The following is a 14,943-nucleotide window of genomic DNA, read 5'->3' on the forward strand; positions in this document are numbered from 1 at the left end:
AACTTTTATGCATTTTTCCCCTGAAAACCAAGATTTAATACGGTCAAATGTTATTAATCTTGATTTAAAGATGCAATGCTACTAAATTGAAATAGATCAGCACAACTACTAATTATGAATAAAGATCAAACTGCACCTGCCAATTAATTGAAATTAATAAAAAAAAATACAACGTGATAGATTAGTGTAATAAGAAAAAGCTTGTTATCTATTTCGTTTATATAATAGTGTCTTTGAATTAATAAGAATTTAAATTTAAATCAAGTCTCTTATTTGGATAAACAATATTTTATGGATTTGAACATGATTCAAATTTAAACCCATCTTTTATTACTTTTTTTATAATTTCAAATTCTTTTTATATCATAGTGGCTTAGTCATTTAAAATTTTAATTATTTTAAACACCTATTTTTATTATTAATACCTCTACAACTCTTGTATCTTTTTTTTTAAGAAATATAAATTCTTTTTTGTTTTCAATCTCAATTTTAAATCTCTTCTTTCTTTGACTTTTTTTTAAACTATCCAAATAAAAGGTTTTGAATACATAAAATCTAAATTTTAGATTGCAATGTAAAAATTTAAAATTTTAATTCAAATTCATCAATTCAAACACTGTCTAAGTGAATGACAAAGGATTTAGCGTGTTAAAAATTAAAAGATCTCAATTATATATATAAAACAATTATTAATAGATGATTAGTGAGCACTAAACACTTTAGATCCTACGCCACAATTTTGTCAAAATGTGATTTTGGTTATCTAAAACAATTATAGTGGATGATTGTGAGTATTTTGGGAAAATTTGCCACAAAGATGCAAATGAATAAAAGGACAAGTACAATAAGGAGATGAAATAGAAATTATATTGACAGTTGTAATATCCTAATTTCTTACCCTTTAAGTTAATTAAGTTAATAATATTTTAAAAAAGTTTAAGAGTATTTAAATATATTGGAAAATGATTTTATAAGTGATTAAGGCTTGGAAGAGAATAAAAATGAGCTCTCTTTGTAATAAAATTTTTTTCAAAGTCAAATGATAATATTTTTGAGCTATTTTTTTATATTAGAAAGTAATAATCTCAAGCTTTATATAGAGTTTTAGTTCACAATTTTTAGATATGTGTGAAATTAGTTACAATTTTTTTAAGTTGAGCTAGTGATTTTATATCATTAGCCACAACCAATGGACAAATCCACTGTGGTGGACGACACGTTTTGGGAAATTTAATTTTCGCAAACCAAACAACAAATTGATGAAAGGAAATGAAAGAGGAATGAAGTAGAGAGTTTAGAGCTCTGTTAGGGCTTCAATATTCCAACATTTTAAAGCCTCTAATTACTTCAAGTAAGTTTCTTATGCTTGCTCCTTCCCTCCTCTTTCATTTTTATGCATTCTCTTGGAAAAGGAATGTTGATTTTCAGATTCTAGGGCATGGGTCCAAACCTATTAATCTAAATAAGATTAATGGGAGTTGTTTAGGCTTTCTACACTTAGGTAAAATATCTTTATACATTTATATGACTGGGTCATATGGATTTTTAACGAACCCTAGACTATAAAGTGTGATTTTAAGTTGTTGGGAATTATAAATATTGTTATTTAGCCAAATGAAAGTTAAATAAAGTTAATCTAAGAATATAGAGGTTTAAATTATGTTATTTATGATGAGTTAGGATTCTAACGATAAGTTTAAAGTAAACCCTAGAGCTAAACCAGTGAATTAATGCTAAAATGAGAGTTTGATAATGCTTATTAGACTAATGAGAGTCTAACAAAGCTAATGGAATTGAGAAATGAGTTATGACTAGTGACCACAATGTAAATTTAGGATTGAGACTTTGATTTAAAGGAATTGTTGATAAATACTGATAAATAATTATAATTGTGTTGGTTGTAGACTGGCCTTATATTGGCGATATTGAGTGTGTTGGAAGCTCAACTAGATTGATATGGGGTACTCTTGATTTGGTAAAATTAAGGGTTAAGATAATAGGGAACCTATTCTTTCTCTGTGCTTGTGTGGTATGTTTGTGAGATTTTTAAAATTAAAAAATTGTATATTTTTGTATGAAAAAAGATGTTTATAACTTCAAAATTTTATACAAAATGGGGCTTGATTGAAATGTGTATTTATTTAAATATTAAATTGATATATGATATTTTTACCTATGTGGTTTATAAAACTTAAGCATATGTTTTGAAACTACCTGTTGATTGTTGTGCATAATTGTGATTTTGAACATGATGACATGTTGGTGGAAATAGTAGAGATGGGAAGTGTCAAAAATCCATGTGAATTTACCTACACTTGTACAAAATCAATGTTTGGCATATACCATGAAACACCATCCCCAATAGAAGGATTGGTGTGAAGTTTGGTATACATCCAGATAGCCATGCATCATTGCCTCTTATGGGAATAGCAGTGTGGAGTTTGGTAAAAGCTGTGCATTACCATTCTCAATGAATAAGAGATGGTATCTAGCATAAGACATCATGGTTCGAGGATAAGAGAGCCATGTTTTGAGAATTTGCAAGTTGCTTTTAGCTAAATTGTCCCTCATAATCGAAAAGCTTAGGCTATGTTAGTCATATGAGTTAGTCTTGTTTACATTTATCTTGATCAAGAGTATATATTAGGAGGTATAAAGCAATTGGCATTTGCATGTGCATTTGTGTTGAACATGGTTGTTTTGTGTATCCCCCTTTCCATGCTCATGAATAGTGGCCGTTGCATGTGATTGAATTGGTTATTTGTTACTAAAATTTTTATTTCATCCCCATAGATTAACATTTTGAAGGAGAATTTTTAAATAAGAGCAAAGGGAAGACACTTAGAGCTAGAGACCATTACTCATGTAATGTCTCTAGTTAGTTTTGTGTAATTAAATCATAATTATTAACTCGGATTCATATTTTGGTTATACTTGCATAATTTATATAGTGGGCTAGTAATTTGTGACATTTTTGGGCCTTAATATTGTTGAGATGACTTTGACTTTAATTGAATTAGGCCTAGTATTGTTGCAAGTGTGTTTAAGGTTGTGTGCTAGTGAAACTGAAAATAAAATTATAAATTTAAGGTTGAGAAACCTCACATCTTTATTTATGTTGAAGTTTCGGGTAGGAGGGTCAAAATGTAATACCTCCAGAAATTATCTCAAACAATTAACTTAACTATAATAAAAAAATGTCTCCCTGTCTTTATGTAATTGGGAGCGATATGATTCAGACAAAACAAAAATTAAAGCTCATAAATTAAAATTTACAAATTAAACATTAAGTTACTGCTCATTTAATAAGTTCAAAATTTTTTCTAAAATTTAAAAATTCATAACTAAATTTAGATAATTTGTATGAGGATGTTCTAAAATTATATTGAAAGCTGTTGAAGTTCATTACAAGAGAAAAATATGAAACAGGACTTTAACTTGTCGAATTGATATAATTTATTATTTTTCTGAGCTTGCTTTGTTTCTTGGACAGGTTTTGTGCCTTAAATTTAAAAATCCATATCTTGCACTACAGAACTCCAATTGCTTCAATTTTAAACTTTCTAGAAAGCTTAGGATGTCTAGATTATGAATACAAATTATTTAAGTCAAAAGAATCCATTTCCTGCAGACTCTGCAATGAAACATCTACAAACCTCTAATAAATCCTGCACCAAAGCAGCTGTGCATTTTCTTGCTTTAAATATAACTCCATGAAACTTCTAAGGATCCAATCATACGTTAATGATCTAGGCCCGTCCAAAATGTATGATATAACTTAGAGCTAATTTATACACCACATGTGAATTAAATACACTTATGAGTCAATGCCATCAATTTGACAATTTTGCTTGTTGGAACTCAACTTGAAATTCATTCCCTGCATTCTCCCCTTGCTTTTTGCTCATGATTGTTCTTGCTTGGTTGAAGCCTAACATGATTAGTGATTAAAGAGTGAGATTCAAGAGAATCTCAGTAGCATATAACTAATTCAAACTTTTAATCATGCAAGATTAACTTATCTTCTGAGACATTACCAATCAAAATAGTTGAGTTAAAACATACAAGGACATAACACATGGCCATGGCATAAATCCAATCAAAACATCTCATGAATATATATGATCATGTCAATATGATTATCATGGGAATTTGCATGCTGTAAAGCAAATAACACAACTAAAATGTAAGAATTAGTAAATGCTACCTTTGTACTTCAGCTTTGATTTCTCCAACCATACTCACTATCTTTTGCTTCTCATCGCATTCTTTAAGTCCCATTGATCGAATTTCCTGCTCCTCTTCCTTGACATCTCATGATCCTAAAAACACCACATTCATAATTTATTTTATCCATTAGATCCATTGATCATGATAAAAATCTTAACTTCTCAAACTTGCTCCTCTTTAACTTAAAATTTTACTTTCTTTAACTCCTAAACTTATTCCCTTGGCTATTTCCCACTCAATGTTTCAGGGGAATCCAAGTATAAACTCATGTTAAAAGAGTCTCAAAACTACCCCATGAATTCTCTTGGCCAAATATGTAGGGTTTAGAATGCAAAGATTCCAATTTACGTTATAAATTCTTAAACTCACTCTCTTAGCATTTCCTTCCTCCATTTCACAACCTAAATAGAGATGGTTGAATTGAAATTCGTTCCCCTGTTTCCTATCGTGGCCGAGTACTATGTATGGTAAAGGAAAAAGGAAAGATCAACACAATACTTCATTCTTATAGATCCTTTAATTTTCATTATAATATATTTCTTCAATTTCTACCAAAATTTTGATAGAGTTTCACCTTATTTCCCTATAGTTTCCAAGTGTTCAAAATAATTTCCAATAACAACAGCAACATTGAAAAACAGCCCCATCAACACCAATCCAAAAATTAAATCATAACCTTAGTCTTAAATTCTTAGGCTTTTCTTCTTCTTGTTCTTCTCCCTACTTTCAAACCTATGGCTTTGCTCTCTTCAAGAGGAAGGCAAACTTCTTAACTAGAGAAACTAAAACTAAGAATATGAAGGAAAGGAGAGAGCTTACCTTAACTCCTTGCTCCCTCTCCCACCTCGCACCTTTTGTCCTTCCCTTTCTTCTTCTTTCTTTTCTCTACCTCATTTTCAGCCTCCCATTCTTTCTCTAATTTGGCCAAGACCTCCAATCTAATTGTGAGGAGCAAGTGAGCGGAATAGGGTATTTATTGGTGAAGGAAGGTGGTGGGGTAATGAACCACACTGGAAACTATTTTGGAGTCCAAATTAAGCCATTTACTTTCTGTTTTTGTTAAAATTTCTGTCCACTTATTTAATAAATTGGGGCCATAAAATTCTATATCAATCTGCCCCTCTTCACGCCATTTATGCTCTTTAGATGGGCTTGGGGATACCTTTGATTAATTGATATTTTTAGGCAATAATTTTTGCATTTTTTTTAGTTTTAATAGGAAATACATTTCATAATTAATTATATGAGCACTTCTAAACCAATAAAATTGGTGTAATTACTCTAAATATTTCTTCCTTTCATATATTAATTTACTTTAATTTTTCCTAAGTTTTGGCAATTTTTTGTAATTACACTTTAAGACACAAAACTTTTAAAAAATTACATTCTAACCTATTTTAGCATGATATTTTTAGGTTAATGTTCACTCTTTGTTCATTTTAACTCTAAGAAATTTCTCATAATCTCATAGTATTCATCTATAATTAAGTACCCTTTGCCTTTTAATAATTATTATTTAGTCTTGGATAAGCTTTTACTCTTACTTATTTTTCTTCTCTATTTTTTTTTTAGCCTTGATAACAGTTGAGATGTCTAAAAAAAAGATAAGTATACTCTCTCTGTATTAGTTAGCCAAACTTAAGAAGTCTATGGCTACTATCTTCCTAGATAATTGTCACATATTTTATGGATCAGTAACTTTCTATTAGGTCTATTGTGATCATGAGATCTAACTACAATCTTGAAATCTAACTACGATCTCATTGAGTCCTTTTTAAATTACTTTGATTCTTAGGATCAAACTGTGATACGTCTCTAAAAGACTTTGGACATATTGTCAAATAACTTTACCTTTGTTTAATCTAACAACTTATTAATTATTCTTCAAGACTAGTCTTAGATACATCTATTACCCTTTGAGGTCTCATTTACTCCTTTTTGCCTATCCTAGACACTTTTAGACTTTAACTTACTTATTTTTCAATTTTGGGCACTTCTTTGAAATCTCAAAAAATATTACACTTTTGCCCAAAAAGTCTTTAAAAAATTATGATTTGGTTCTTAAAAACTATCCTGTCTTTTTTTTATGGCATCTTTAAAACTCTTAATTACTTGGGCTTAGTAGCTTGCTGAATTCAAGCATACTCTTAAGGTTCTAGGTTAAAAATTTAGGATGTTACACTGTCATCATAAACAGAAGTCGACTAATCCTCTATCTATTTTGAAACAAATCTTTAATTGGAAATACTACCATGATAGAAAAGGGATAACTATGGTAAGTAAAATTAAGCTTCTCAAATTGTCATTTTCAAGATTTAGGATTTCAAGCATTTAACAATAAAAATAAATATGAAAGGCCCATATAATTCCATTTAAAAATTGAAACACAATAAACAAAATAGATTAGGAAATTAGAAATAGTTATGAATTGCACAAAAAAACTTCTAAACACTTGGCAACCTTTTGGAATAACACAAAACAATTCTTACTATTACTCATATATCTATAATTATAATTAGGTTACAATCACCTAACATAATTTATGTCAAGAGAACTTGAAATATAATTATCTAACATTTGACTTTGGTCCACACAACATGATGTCACAATTAAATTTATCCTCCCACATGTCAATAGGCAAGAATATCATTTCTCCAACCTACTCTCAACAATACAAACCAAAGCCTATTATGAAAATAGATAGTTAAAACCACTTTCAAAACAAGCCAAACATTTGATCTCATAATCAAGTCATTTTAAACTATTCAAAATAAATCATACTTTAAGGTTACAATCACCCAAAATATACCAAAAGCACAAATAGTATAGAGGGCATGATCACACAAGGATATCCATATAATTGACAATAAATAAAAAGTCATAACATTGACAAAACTTCATTAGAATCATAAGCTAAAATACCTAAAAGAGGTAGCTAATCCATACCACTAAGCCTAAAGGGCTTCTTCATGTGCCACTCTTAGCTCTTCTCCTAAAAATTATTAACCACATAATGAAATTCAAACGTTCTAGTAAACAATGTCAATTTATAATAATGTGTGTAAACAGTTATATGTATACTTGCTAAGTGGTGAAACAATCATCCTTATCTTCCTCTATTAACTTCAAGTCATAACCCTTACTCAATACTAGATCACCTAACAGACTAGCTTGAATTCTTACAAGTCACTTATTGGGCCTTCAATAGAGGTGTACTTTGTAGCACAAAATACAAAGACAAGAAGTCTCTCAACACTTTTTACGAGAGTCAAGCAATTTCAAAAATATATTCATAATTTTTCAATAAACATATCAACATATTTTCTCAACAGCATTTTAATATATTTACTCAATAATTACACAAATAGTAAGCAACACAAATTTCAAATTAAAACATGGTTACTTTGTAACTTCAATAATAATTTACCCCTTACATTTCTCTCTCGCTATAGTTTTCACTAACAATACAATCTACATATAGCATTGTATTATAATATATTAATTTCAATTATTGAAACTAACAAAACAACTCTAATTTTAGAGTTAAGGGGCAAAGCTTATACTTTAATTTTCATTGTTTATACCAATTCTGAGGTTAGTATGACTAACCAAAATTCAAACCCTCTTCCAACAATTTATAAACACTAAATAGCTATAATTAGCTCTTAATTCATTTTTAGTATCATCATTTTTCTCCTTTTTATTCTATAAATTTGCATAAAAATATATCATAAATTAACATCCCAATACCTTACAAATATTTTTTTATAAGCTCAAATAAATTTCTAATCATTACAAAGAACTTCATTTTTTCTAAACTAAAAAATATAAGTCATTTTTAACTAAATTTTACTTCTAATAAAATAGTTATTTGTCTTCAAACTAACAACATCTTTCTATATTTACTTCTATTTAATATGATATTTTACTTTAAAATAAATATAAAATAATTTATTTATTATGGGCACTTTTAAAAAAATGCATTAATTATACTTTGATATACCAAAAATGTTTTTCATTTTTTAACATACAACGTCTTAGAAAATGCTTTATATTTTAAAAAATGAGAGTATGTATTTACCTTAGGTTAAGACGTAAATACTTAGTTTTACATATTCAATGTACTTTTATCTAGTAAAATTAAAATAAGTTAATTTTAATATGTCAATAATATTAATAATAAGAGTTTATTATAACATGAAAATAAACACCTTAAATGAATAAGAATGCAGCTATCCGTTTAATAGAAAGAAAATTTGGAAAGAAGATAAATAAAGAAAAAAAATAAATAAAAAAATGTTATTTTTCCTTGTGTTTTGATGGACATGAGAGAAAAAAAAGAATAAATATTATAATAATTATGATACTTTTATGTCAAAGCCAAAATATATCATGTTTTATGTAATTATCTTTCTAAAAAAATTGAAAGCAGAAATTATATTAAAATTAACATACTAAATTAGTTGTTAAAAATATATTTTCATGTTATTATATTTTAAAATTAAATATTTTAATAAAAATATTTTATTTTTATATTTAAAAATAAAAGTATACTTTTTAAAATTAAATAACATAACGTAAAAAATATATATTCTCACCGTTACTAATTTGATTATGTTAATAAAAAATTTAAAAGTGGGCACTTTTCAAAATTAAATAAAAGATTCCACAGTATATTGCCAAGGGTTGGAGATTTTTCTCCGCTTGAGATTGGAAACGACGAGGCTCAGTTCTTATATTAGAAATGTCGAAAGTTCAATTCTTGCATTGTTTTCCTTGATATTATACTTCCTGTTTTTTCTCTGATCTTTTTAAAATGTCTTATTCAGTTATGCCTGAGATTGGAAACAATTAGAAAAATAAAAATATAAAAGTTGTGTTACCGTGAAAACATAGAAAAAAAAAATTTTACATCCAAAATTTCTCTACTTATAAAAAGAAACGTTCAAAAAAATTATAATAAGTCTCACACTCAATGTTTTCCCTCACTTCACTTCTCTTTTCTTTTTTATTTTTTCTTTATTCAAATAGAGCAAAATTTAGGACCGGTTTGTTTTCAATTTTTAAAAACTGTTTTCTTTAACAAAAAAAATTTAAAATTCCGTTTGTATAAGTGTTTTTCATTTAATTATTTTTAAAATGGCTTTCATTTCTTTTTTAAAAAAAAAATTAAAAAAATTTTATGTTATTTTTTTATTTTTTTAAATATATATTGTATTTGATTATTAAAAATTATAATTATCTTAATCAATTTTTTTTATTAAGCATCATCATTAACTGAATATAATTATCATTGTCAATTTATTTTTTAATTTTAAAATTATTTTTTAATTGATATAATCAAACACTTTCATTTTATTTTAAAAATAATCTTAAAAACCAATCAGGTTTTTATTTTCTTAACATGTTTTCTCTCAATTCAAACGAAGCTTAAGTATTTCCTTCTGCATTGCTCGATAACTATCTTTTTTGGTTTCAAATACTAAGCACTGCTGGTGCAAAGCAGAAAAAATTAGAGGTTTGTTTAATCGAGTATACTCCGGCCAGGTTGGCTTGACATAAAGAGAAAATCGATTCGTTTCCTTGAAGGTTTTCTAGAGAGATGGAAAGGAGTTTTATTCTGAAAGTTGCAGTGAAGATAAAGGTTGTTATGATTCTACTCTTGCCGGAGAAGACAAGAACAGATGCTTTTACTTAGATTCCATGCAAGCCTAAACCCTTACTCTCAAGTCAGTCACAACTTCATCTTCATAATGCCTCTCTCGCGCCTTCTCTCGCGTTGCGTTGAAAATGGCGGCTCCTCGTGTTGACCTAGATTATGTCAAGCAGATCGACAAGGCCCGTCGCGACCTTCGCGCTCTCATCTACAGCAAGAACTGCGCTCCTCTCATGCTTCGTTTGGCGTAATTGCTTCTCTCTTCTTTTCTCATCATGCTCGATCCCTTTGGTTGCAGAGGCGAAATTTTTTAAACAAATGAAATGATCATCAATTCTTCTGGCATTTTCCGACTGAGTGACCTCGCGACGGATTTGAATTAAATTCCGGGCTGTTACATGTTAATAATCATTTTTTGGATATTGACGAGATTGTATATATTTGCAGGTGGCATGACGCTGGAACCTACGATGCCAAGACAAAAACAGGAGGTCCTAACGGGTCAATCAGAAGCGAGCAGGAGTTGAATCACAGCGCAAACAATGGTTTAAAACTAGCAGTGGAACTTTGCCGTGAGTTTTCTCCTTTAATTCGCTGGATCCACATACATTTTTCCCCTCCCTTACTTTATGTGGTATTTTTTGAGAGCAGAGGATGTGAAGGTCAAACATTCAAAAATCACATATGCGGATCTGTACCAGGTGATTTAAAAACTTTTATGGAGTGCTAAACCGCTATTCTTTGTTGTCGAGAATTTTACTGGCTTTGACATATAAGCTTCGTCCTCTGACCAACAAAATAGGACGGTGCTTCCAGAAACCTCATATATATTAAGAGTTTCATATGCTTAGTCATTGACTAACTTGTATATACATATGATTGCCTTTTAGCTTGCTGGTGTTGTTGCAGTAGAGATCACCGGGGGCCCAACAATTGACTTCATTCCAGGCAGAAAGGTAAGGTCATGGCAGCAGCTCTAACTATATAATTAATGGTGTGGGGGATCATTCTCTTCTGCACACTAGAGAACCTTAGCCTTAGCCCATTACCCTCCCTCTCTCTACATATAAGCTGTTTTTAATACCAATAAAAAATTATAATTTAATTGAAATCTCATTAAATCAAAGTAATTTTTCAATTTTGCCTCTAATAATAGAAATTAATATCATAGTGACAAAGTAAAGTACACAATTAATTTTTTTTTTTTTTCAAGATAAAGATAAAATTATCTAATTATTTAAAAATATCATGACACTACTTATATTTTAGAACAAAATAAGCTTTTGCCCTTCATACATATAGGGATAGAAAAAGTGGTTAATAGCCATTATGACTCTTGTTATTCTTTGCACATTAGAGATCTTAGCTCATTAATTAGTAGCCATTTAATGACTGTTCTTTTCTTGAACAGGATTTAATGATGTCCCCAGAAGAAGGGCGGCTTCCAGATGCTAAACAAGGTATTAAACCTTTCGGGCAAACTCTGAATGTTTGAGATAACTTACATTAAAACTAACAGTATATTGTGATATTTAATGGCTGATATTTGATTCGTTGATTGAATTCAATCAACACCTCAATTGTTAAATACTCTCGCCGTTTTCATATTTAAGAGAAAATATCAGTTATGTTAATCATAATAATTATATTTAAAGATAAAAAAATTAGATTAAAATGCTTTATGTCAATCCATGCGAGCATGTATTAATTATTTTTTATTAATATAAATTATAAATGATGATTTAAAAAATATATAATAAATACCTATTAAAATAAGTGATTTTGATATATAAAAAAATAAGTAAAAAGTGATAATTTTTTTTTGTAAATAAAAACAGAGAAGTTTCTATTTCAATAGTTCTTGCAATTGTCAATGATCCCGTAATCCAATTATCCCGTTATCCGGGAATGGTGTGGGGTATCATTCTCTTTTCGTCGCTCGAAACTTTTCGTTGATGATTGACTTAACTGTGATGGTATGACCTCAGGTGCAACGCATTTAAGGGAGGTGTTTTATCGCATGGGTCTCACTGATAAAGATATTGTGGCTCTCTCCGGAGGCCACACACTGGTAATATGATGAAGCATCCAAAACTACTTAATCATATAGTTGAAGAACACTTTGAAATTCATTATCTGATTTTAAGGAATTAGGGCAAGGCACATAGAGAACGGTCAGGCTTTGAAGGCCCATGGACCAGGGACTACATGAAGTTTGATAATTCCTATTTTAAGTAAGCCGCTGAGCCTGAGGTGATAAGAATAAACAGCTATTTTGGGGGTAATGAATATAGTGTACGAGAATTGAAATTGTACGCAGGGAATTGCTGAGAGAGGAGCCAAGTGACGACAATTTATTGAAGCTTCCCACAGACAAGGCTCTGGCGGAGGATCCTGAGTTCCGCGAGTATGTGGAGCTTTACGCAGAGGTATTATTAGTTTTCCTTTCCCATTTGGCTCTATACTTGAGACCTTCCGCTGATAAAACTGTAATTTGTTGCTCTAGAATGAGGATGCTTTTTTCGTAGATTATGCAGCTTCCCACAAGAAACTCTCAGAGCTAGGCTTCAAGCCGCGTTGTTCAGTCCAGATTTTTTTCATCAAGATTAGGATGCTCTTTTCGAAGATTCTTCCGACTCAGGGCTAGAGAGGCTTGGTGACTTCCGCCTTCCCCTTTGCCCATGCGCATGGAAATACTTGTTTGTTGCCTGTAAATGTCATCAACGTTCCCCCTTGTGCAATCCTTTTAACATCAAATAAGGTGCTCTTTGCAGAAAACACTCAAATGGGTTAAAAAAAAAAAATTCTATTACTAAATTGAACGTTGGGAAATAACTAATGCAATGGGGAAATCATCTCAAAGACATCCATCTCATATTATAAGTCAATGGTGTGCCTCGTTTACAAGGCTTAACAAATAAATAAATGGGAACAAGACATGTTGACGACTACTACTGCTACTTGTTGTAACCTGCCATGTAGCTACAGCTATTGGCAGAACTGATTATCATGCTGCATAGTCCTCTAAAGGGACAGAACTAAATGGAGAACAAGTTCATCTCCCGTCCTAAAATTACAAGAGTTTTTATTGAGAATATTTTTATTAATTTAAAATAAAATTTGCTTAGGCCCTCGGACTCAAGGATAAAGTAATATCTTGAAACACCTTAAGCCGCTTGTCAATTTTCCTCTGGAATATCCCGGACGTACTAGTGTTATCTGACTCCTCCGTCGGCCCCAGAATCGCAGCAAGAATAGCATCTTCAAAGTCCTTGTTGTTCGGCAACAACTCCGTTAGCTTGTCCCCATCACTTTCCGCTGAAAGCCTTCTTGTCTTGTTCTCGGGCACCCCTGATTCCCTCTGTATCGTATTATTAATCTCCCCTACCTCGTTCACTCTCATTGTTCCCGCAGCATTTCCAGATCTTGTCCTCTTTAGAGTCTCCGCGAATTGATGATGATGAGGAGGAGGAGGAGGATGATTCCCAGTTGGTTCTCGTAACAACATAGGCTCTTTATTAAAGGATTTTGAAGCATAAAATGGTGGAGCCGCAACATTAAGGGAGTTCCCCAATGGTGGGATAACCTGTTGCTTGCTACTAGTAACACCCGTTTGCATGAAATTGGGTACTATATTCGAATTCATATTCTCATCAGCGAAATCATATCGGGTTTTGATGGAATTGGCACTGTTATTTGTATTACTAGTGGTATTGGTAGAATCTTTACAAGGTTGAGGCTGCCAGATTGACGAAGAACCCAGAAAAGCTTCGAAGAGCCTGCTCTGTTCGACCCTGTCCATCCCTCCCTTGTTCATCATTTCGGACTCCAGATCCTTCAGCATTTTCTGTGCCCTCTCATAGGCTTTCAAGTGAGAATCTGAGCCTCTAGGGCCATCTGCAACTGCTGGCTTTACCCGACTCAGAGTCTCTTTAGCCTCCGAAATTCTACCTTGCTTCATCAAGCAGATGCCCAAATTGCACATCTTGTTGTTATCAGGCGCGATTGAAAGTGCCCTACGGTACGCATCTTCTGCTTCGATGTAGTTGTTCTGCTGCATCAGTGCCCACGCTAAGTTTCCCTATATTTATACAACATGCACAGAACAAGTTAGCTTCCTGAGTCTTAGAAAACCAGGGTTAAAATTATCCCGGCTTTTGTTCTATTCTTACCAGTAATCTGGTGGCTTCTTGCTCCAGAGAGACTTGGAACTTTTTTCCCTGGGATCTGGCAGTCTTCGTTCTCTTGCCATTGAAAGCCAAACCTTGTTGGATTAGGTACAGTTTATGCTTCAAGAGAACTATTTGATCATCCAGTCTCCCACACCTCTGTCAAAGAGAAAGCTTGTCAGTATTTTTTCTGATACATAACAGAGAGAAGTTAAATTGGGAGAAGCAAGTAACCTTGTAAAGATCTAAGAGGATATTATCAAGAGATTCTTGGGCTTGATCTGAACATTTGCTTCGAAGCGATTTAATAGCTTCAATGGCCTCTTCAGCCCGATTCTGCTGCTTCATTACTATAGCCATATCTTTCAAAGCACTATCTACTCTGTCTCCTGCATTTATAGCTGCCCAAAATAGAGGAATGGCTCTCTCTGGGTCCTTCTCCACCAGCTGAACGAGGAAATTGTTAAAAAAACAAGGAACAAGAGAATCTCACGAGTCCAAACATTATAAAATCCAAGAAGGGGTCAATTTAAGAAACCCAAGAAATTTGCCTGGACATTTTTGGCTCTGACGTATGGAGTGTCACCTACAGGGACCTTGTGCGTCACATGGAAGGATTCCGACCGAGTTCTGAGAACCCCAAGAGGCTTCGCCGGTGAAGATGGAGCAGACTTGGAGGGTCTGAAACCAGGGGGAGCATTCCACATGTCTTGAAACATTATGAAATAAGAAGATTATCTGTGATTGGATTACAGTTCTACAGAAAAATAATTAGACAGAAGGGGGAAAAAAGCAATTCTTTGCTGGTGGATTCGGTTAGAAGCAGAGGACCGAGAGAGAGAGGGAGAGAGGGAGTAGGATGAGACGTCGAAGACGAAGCGGCAGAGA

The 14,943-nt window shown here is 31.8% G+C and overlaps 2 protein-coding genes across 3 annotated transcripts; one reads left to right on the forward strand and one right to left on the reverse strand.

Moving 5' to 3' along the window:
* The first annotated feature begins 9,998 nt into the window (after nt 1-9,998).
* LOC129321941 (L-ascorbate peroxidase 3-like) lies at nt 9,999-12,666 on the forward strand. Of its 2 annotated transcripts, none has more exons than XM_054967946.1 (9): nt 9,999-10,133; nt 10,334-10,458; nt 10,538-10,587; nt 10,777-10,842; nt 11,298-11,346; nt 11,875-11,957; nt 12,041-12,120; nt 12,207-12,315; nt 12,393-12,666. In XM_054967946.1, the coding sequence occupies exons 1-9, from the start codon at nt 10,021-10,023 to the stop codon at nt 12,531-12,533; spliced, it is 816 nt and encodes a 271-aa protein (XP_054823921.1). In that variant the 5' UTR covers nt 9,999-10,020; the 3' UTR covers nt 12,534-12,666. The 2 variants fall into 2 exon arrangements, with proteins under 2 accessions (XP_054823921.1, XP_054823922.1); XM_054967947.1 differs by having other exon boundaries at nt 12,415-12,666.
* Nucleotides 12,667-12,738: 72 nt separating this feature from the next.
* LOC129321939 (protein POLLENLESS 3-LIKE 2) lies at nt 12,739-14,943 on the reverse strand. Its single transcript, XM_054967943.1, has 4 exons — nt 14,607-14,943; nt 14,290-14,502; nt 14,059-14,214; nt 12,739-13,967 (listed from the first exon to the last, which is right to left on the reverse strand). The coding sequence occupies exons 1-4, from the start codon at nt 14,772-14,774 to the stop codon at nt 13,011-13,013; spliced, it is 1,494 nt and encodes a 497-aa protein (XP_054823918.1). The 5' UTR covers nt 14,775-14,943; the 3' UTR covers nt 12,739-13,010.

The sequence above is a fragment of the Prosopis cineraria genome, unplaced genomic scaffold, assembly GCF_029017545.1.
Source record: "Prosopis cineraria cultivar Desert tree isolate PC_DT_omini unplaced genomic scaffold, ASM2901754v1 PC10, whole genome shotgun sequence".
In the NCBI taxonomy this organism is placed as follows: Eukaryota; Viridiplantae; Streptophyta; class Magnoliopsida; order Fabales; family Fabaceae; genus Prosopis; species Prosopis cineraria.

Bases quoted from the DNA above. Each gene is read 5' to 3' on its own strand.
- LOC129321941 (XM_054967946.1), top strand. From the start codon at position 10,021: ATGGCGGCTCCTCGTGTTGACCTAGATTATGTCAAGCAGATCGACAAG. The intron at 12,121-12,206 runs GTAAGCCGCTGA...AATTGTACGCAG, and splicing joins TTTGATAATTCCTATTTTAA to GGAATTGCTGAGAGAGGAGC. The intron at 12,316-12,392 runs GTATTATTAGTT...TTGTTGCTCTAG, and splicing joins ATGTGGAGCTTTACGCAGAG to AATGAGGATGCTTTTTTCGT.
- LOC129321939 (XM_054967943.1), bottom strand. From the start codon at position 14,774: ATGTTTCAAGACATGTGGAATGCTCCCCCTGGTTTCAGACCCTCCAAG. The intron at 14,215-14,289 runs GTTACTTGCTTC...TCTCTTTGACAG, and splicing joins TCCTCTTAGATCTTTACAAG to AGGTGTGGGAGACTGGATGA. The intron at 13,968-14,058 runs GTAAGAATAGAA...GTATAAATATAG, and splicing joins AAGAAGCCACCAGATTACTG to GGAAACTTAGCGTGGGCACT.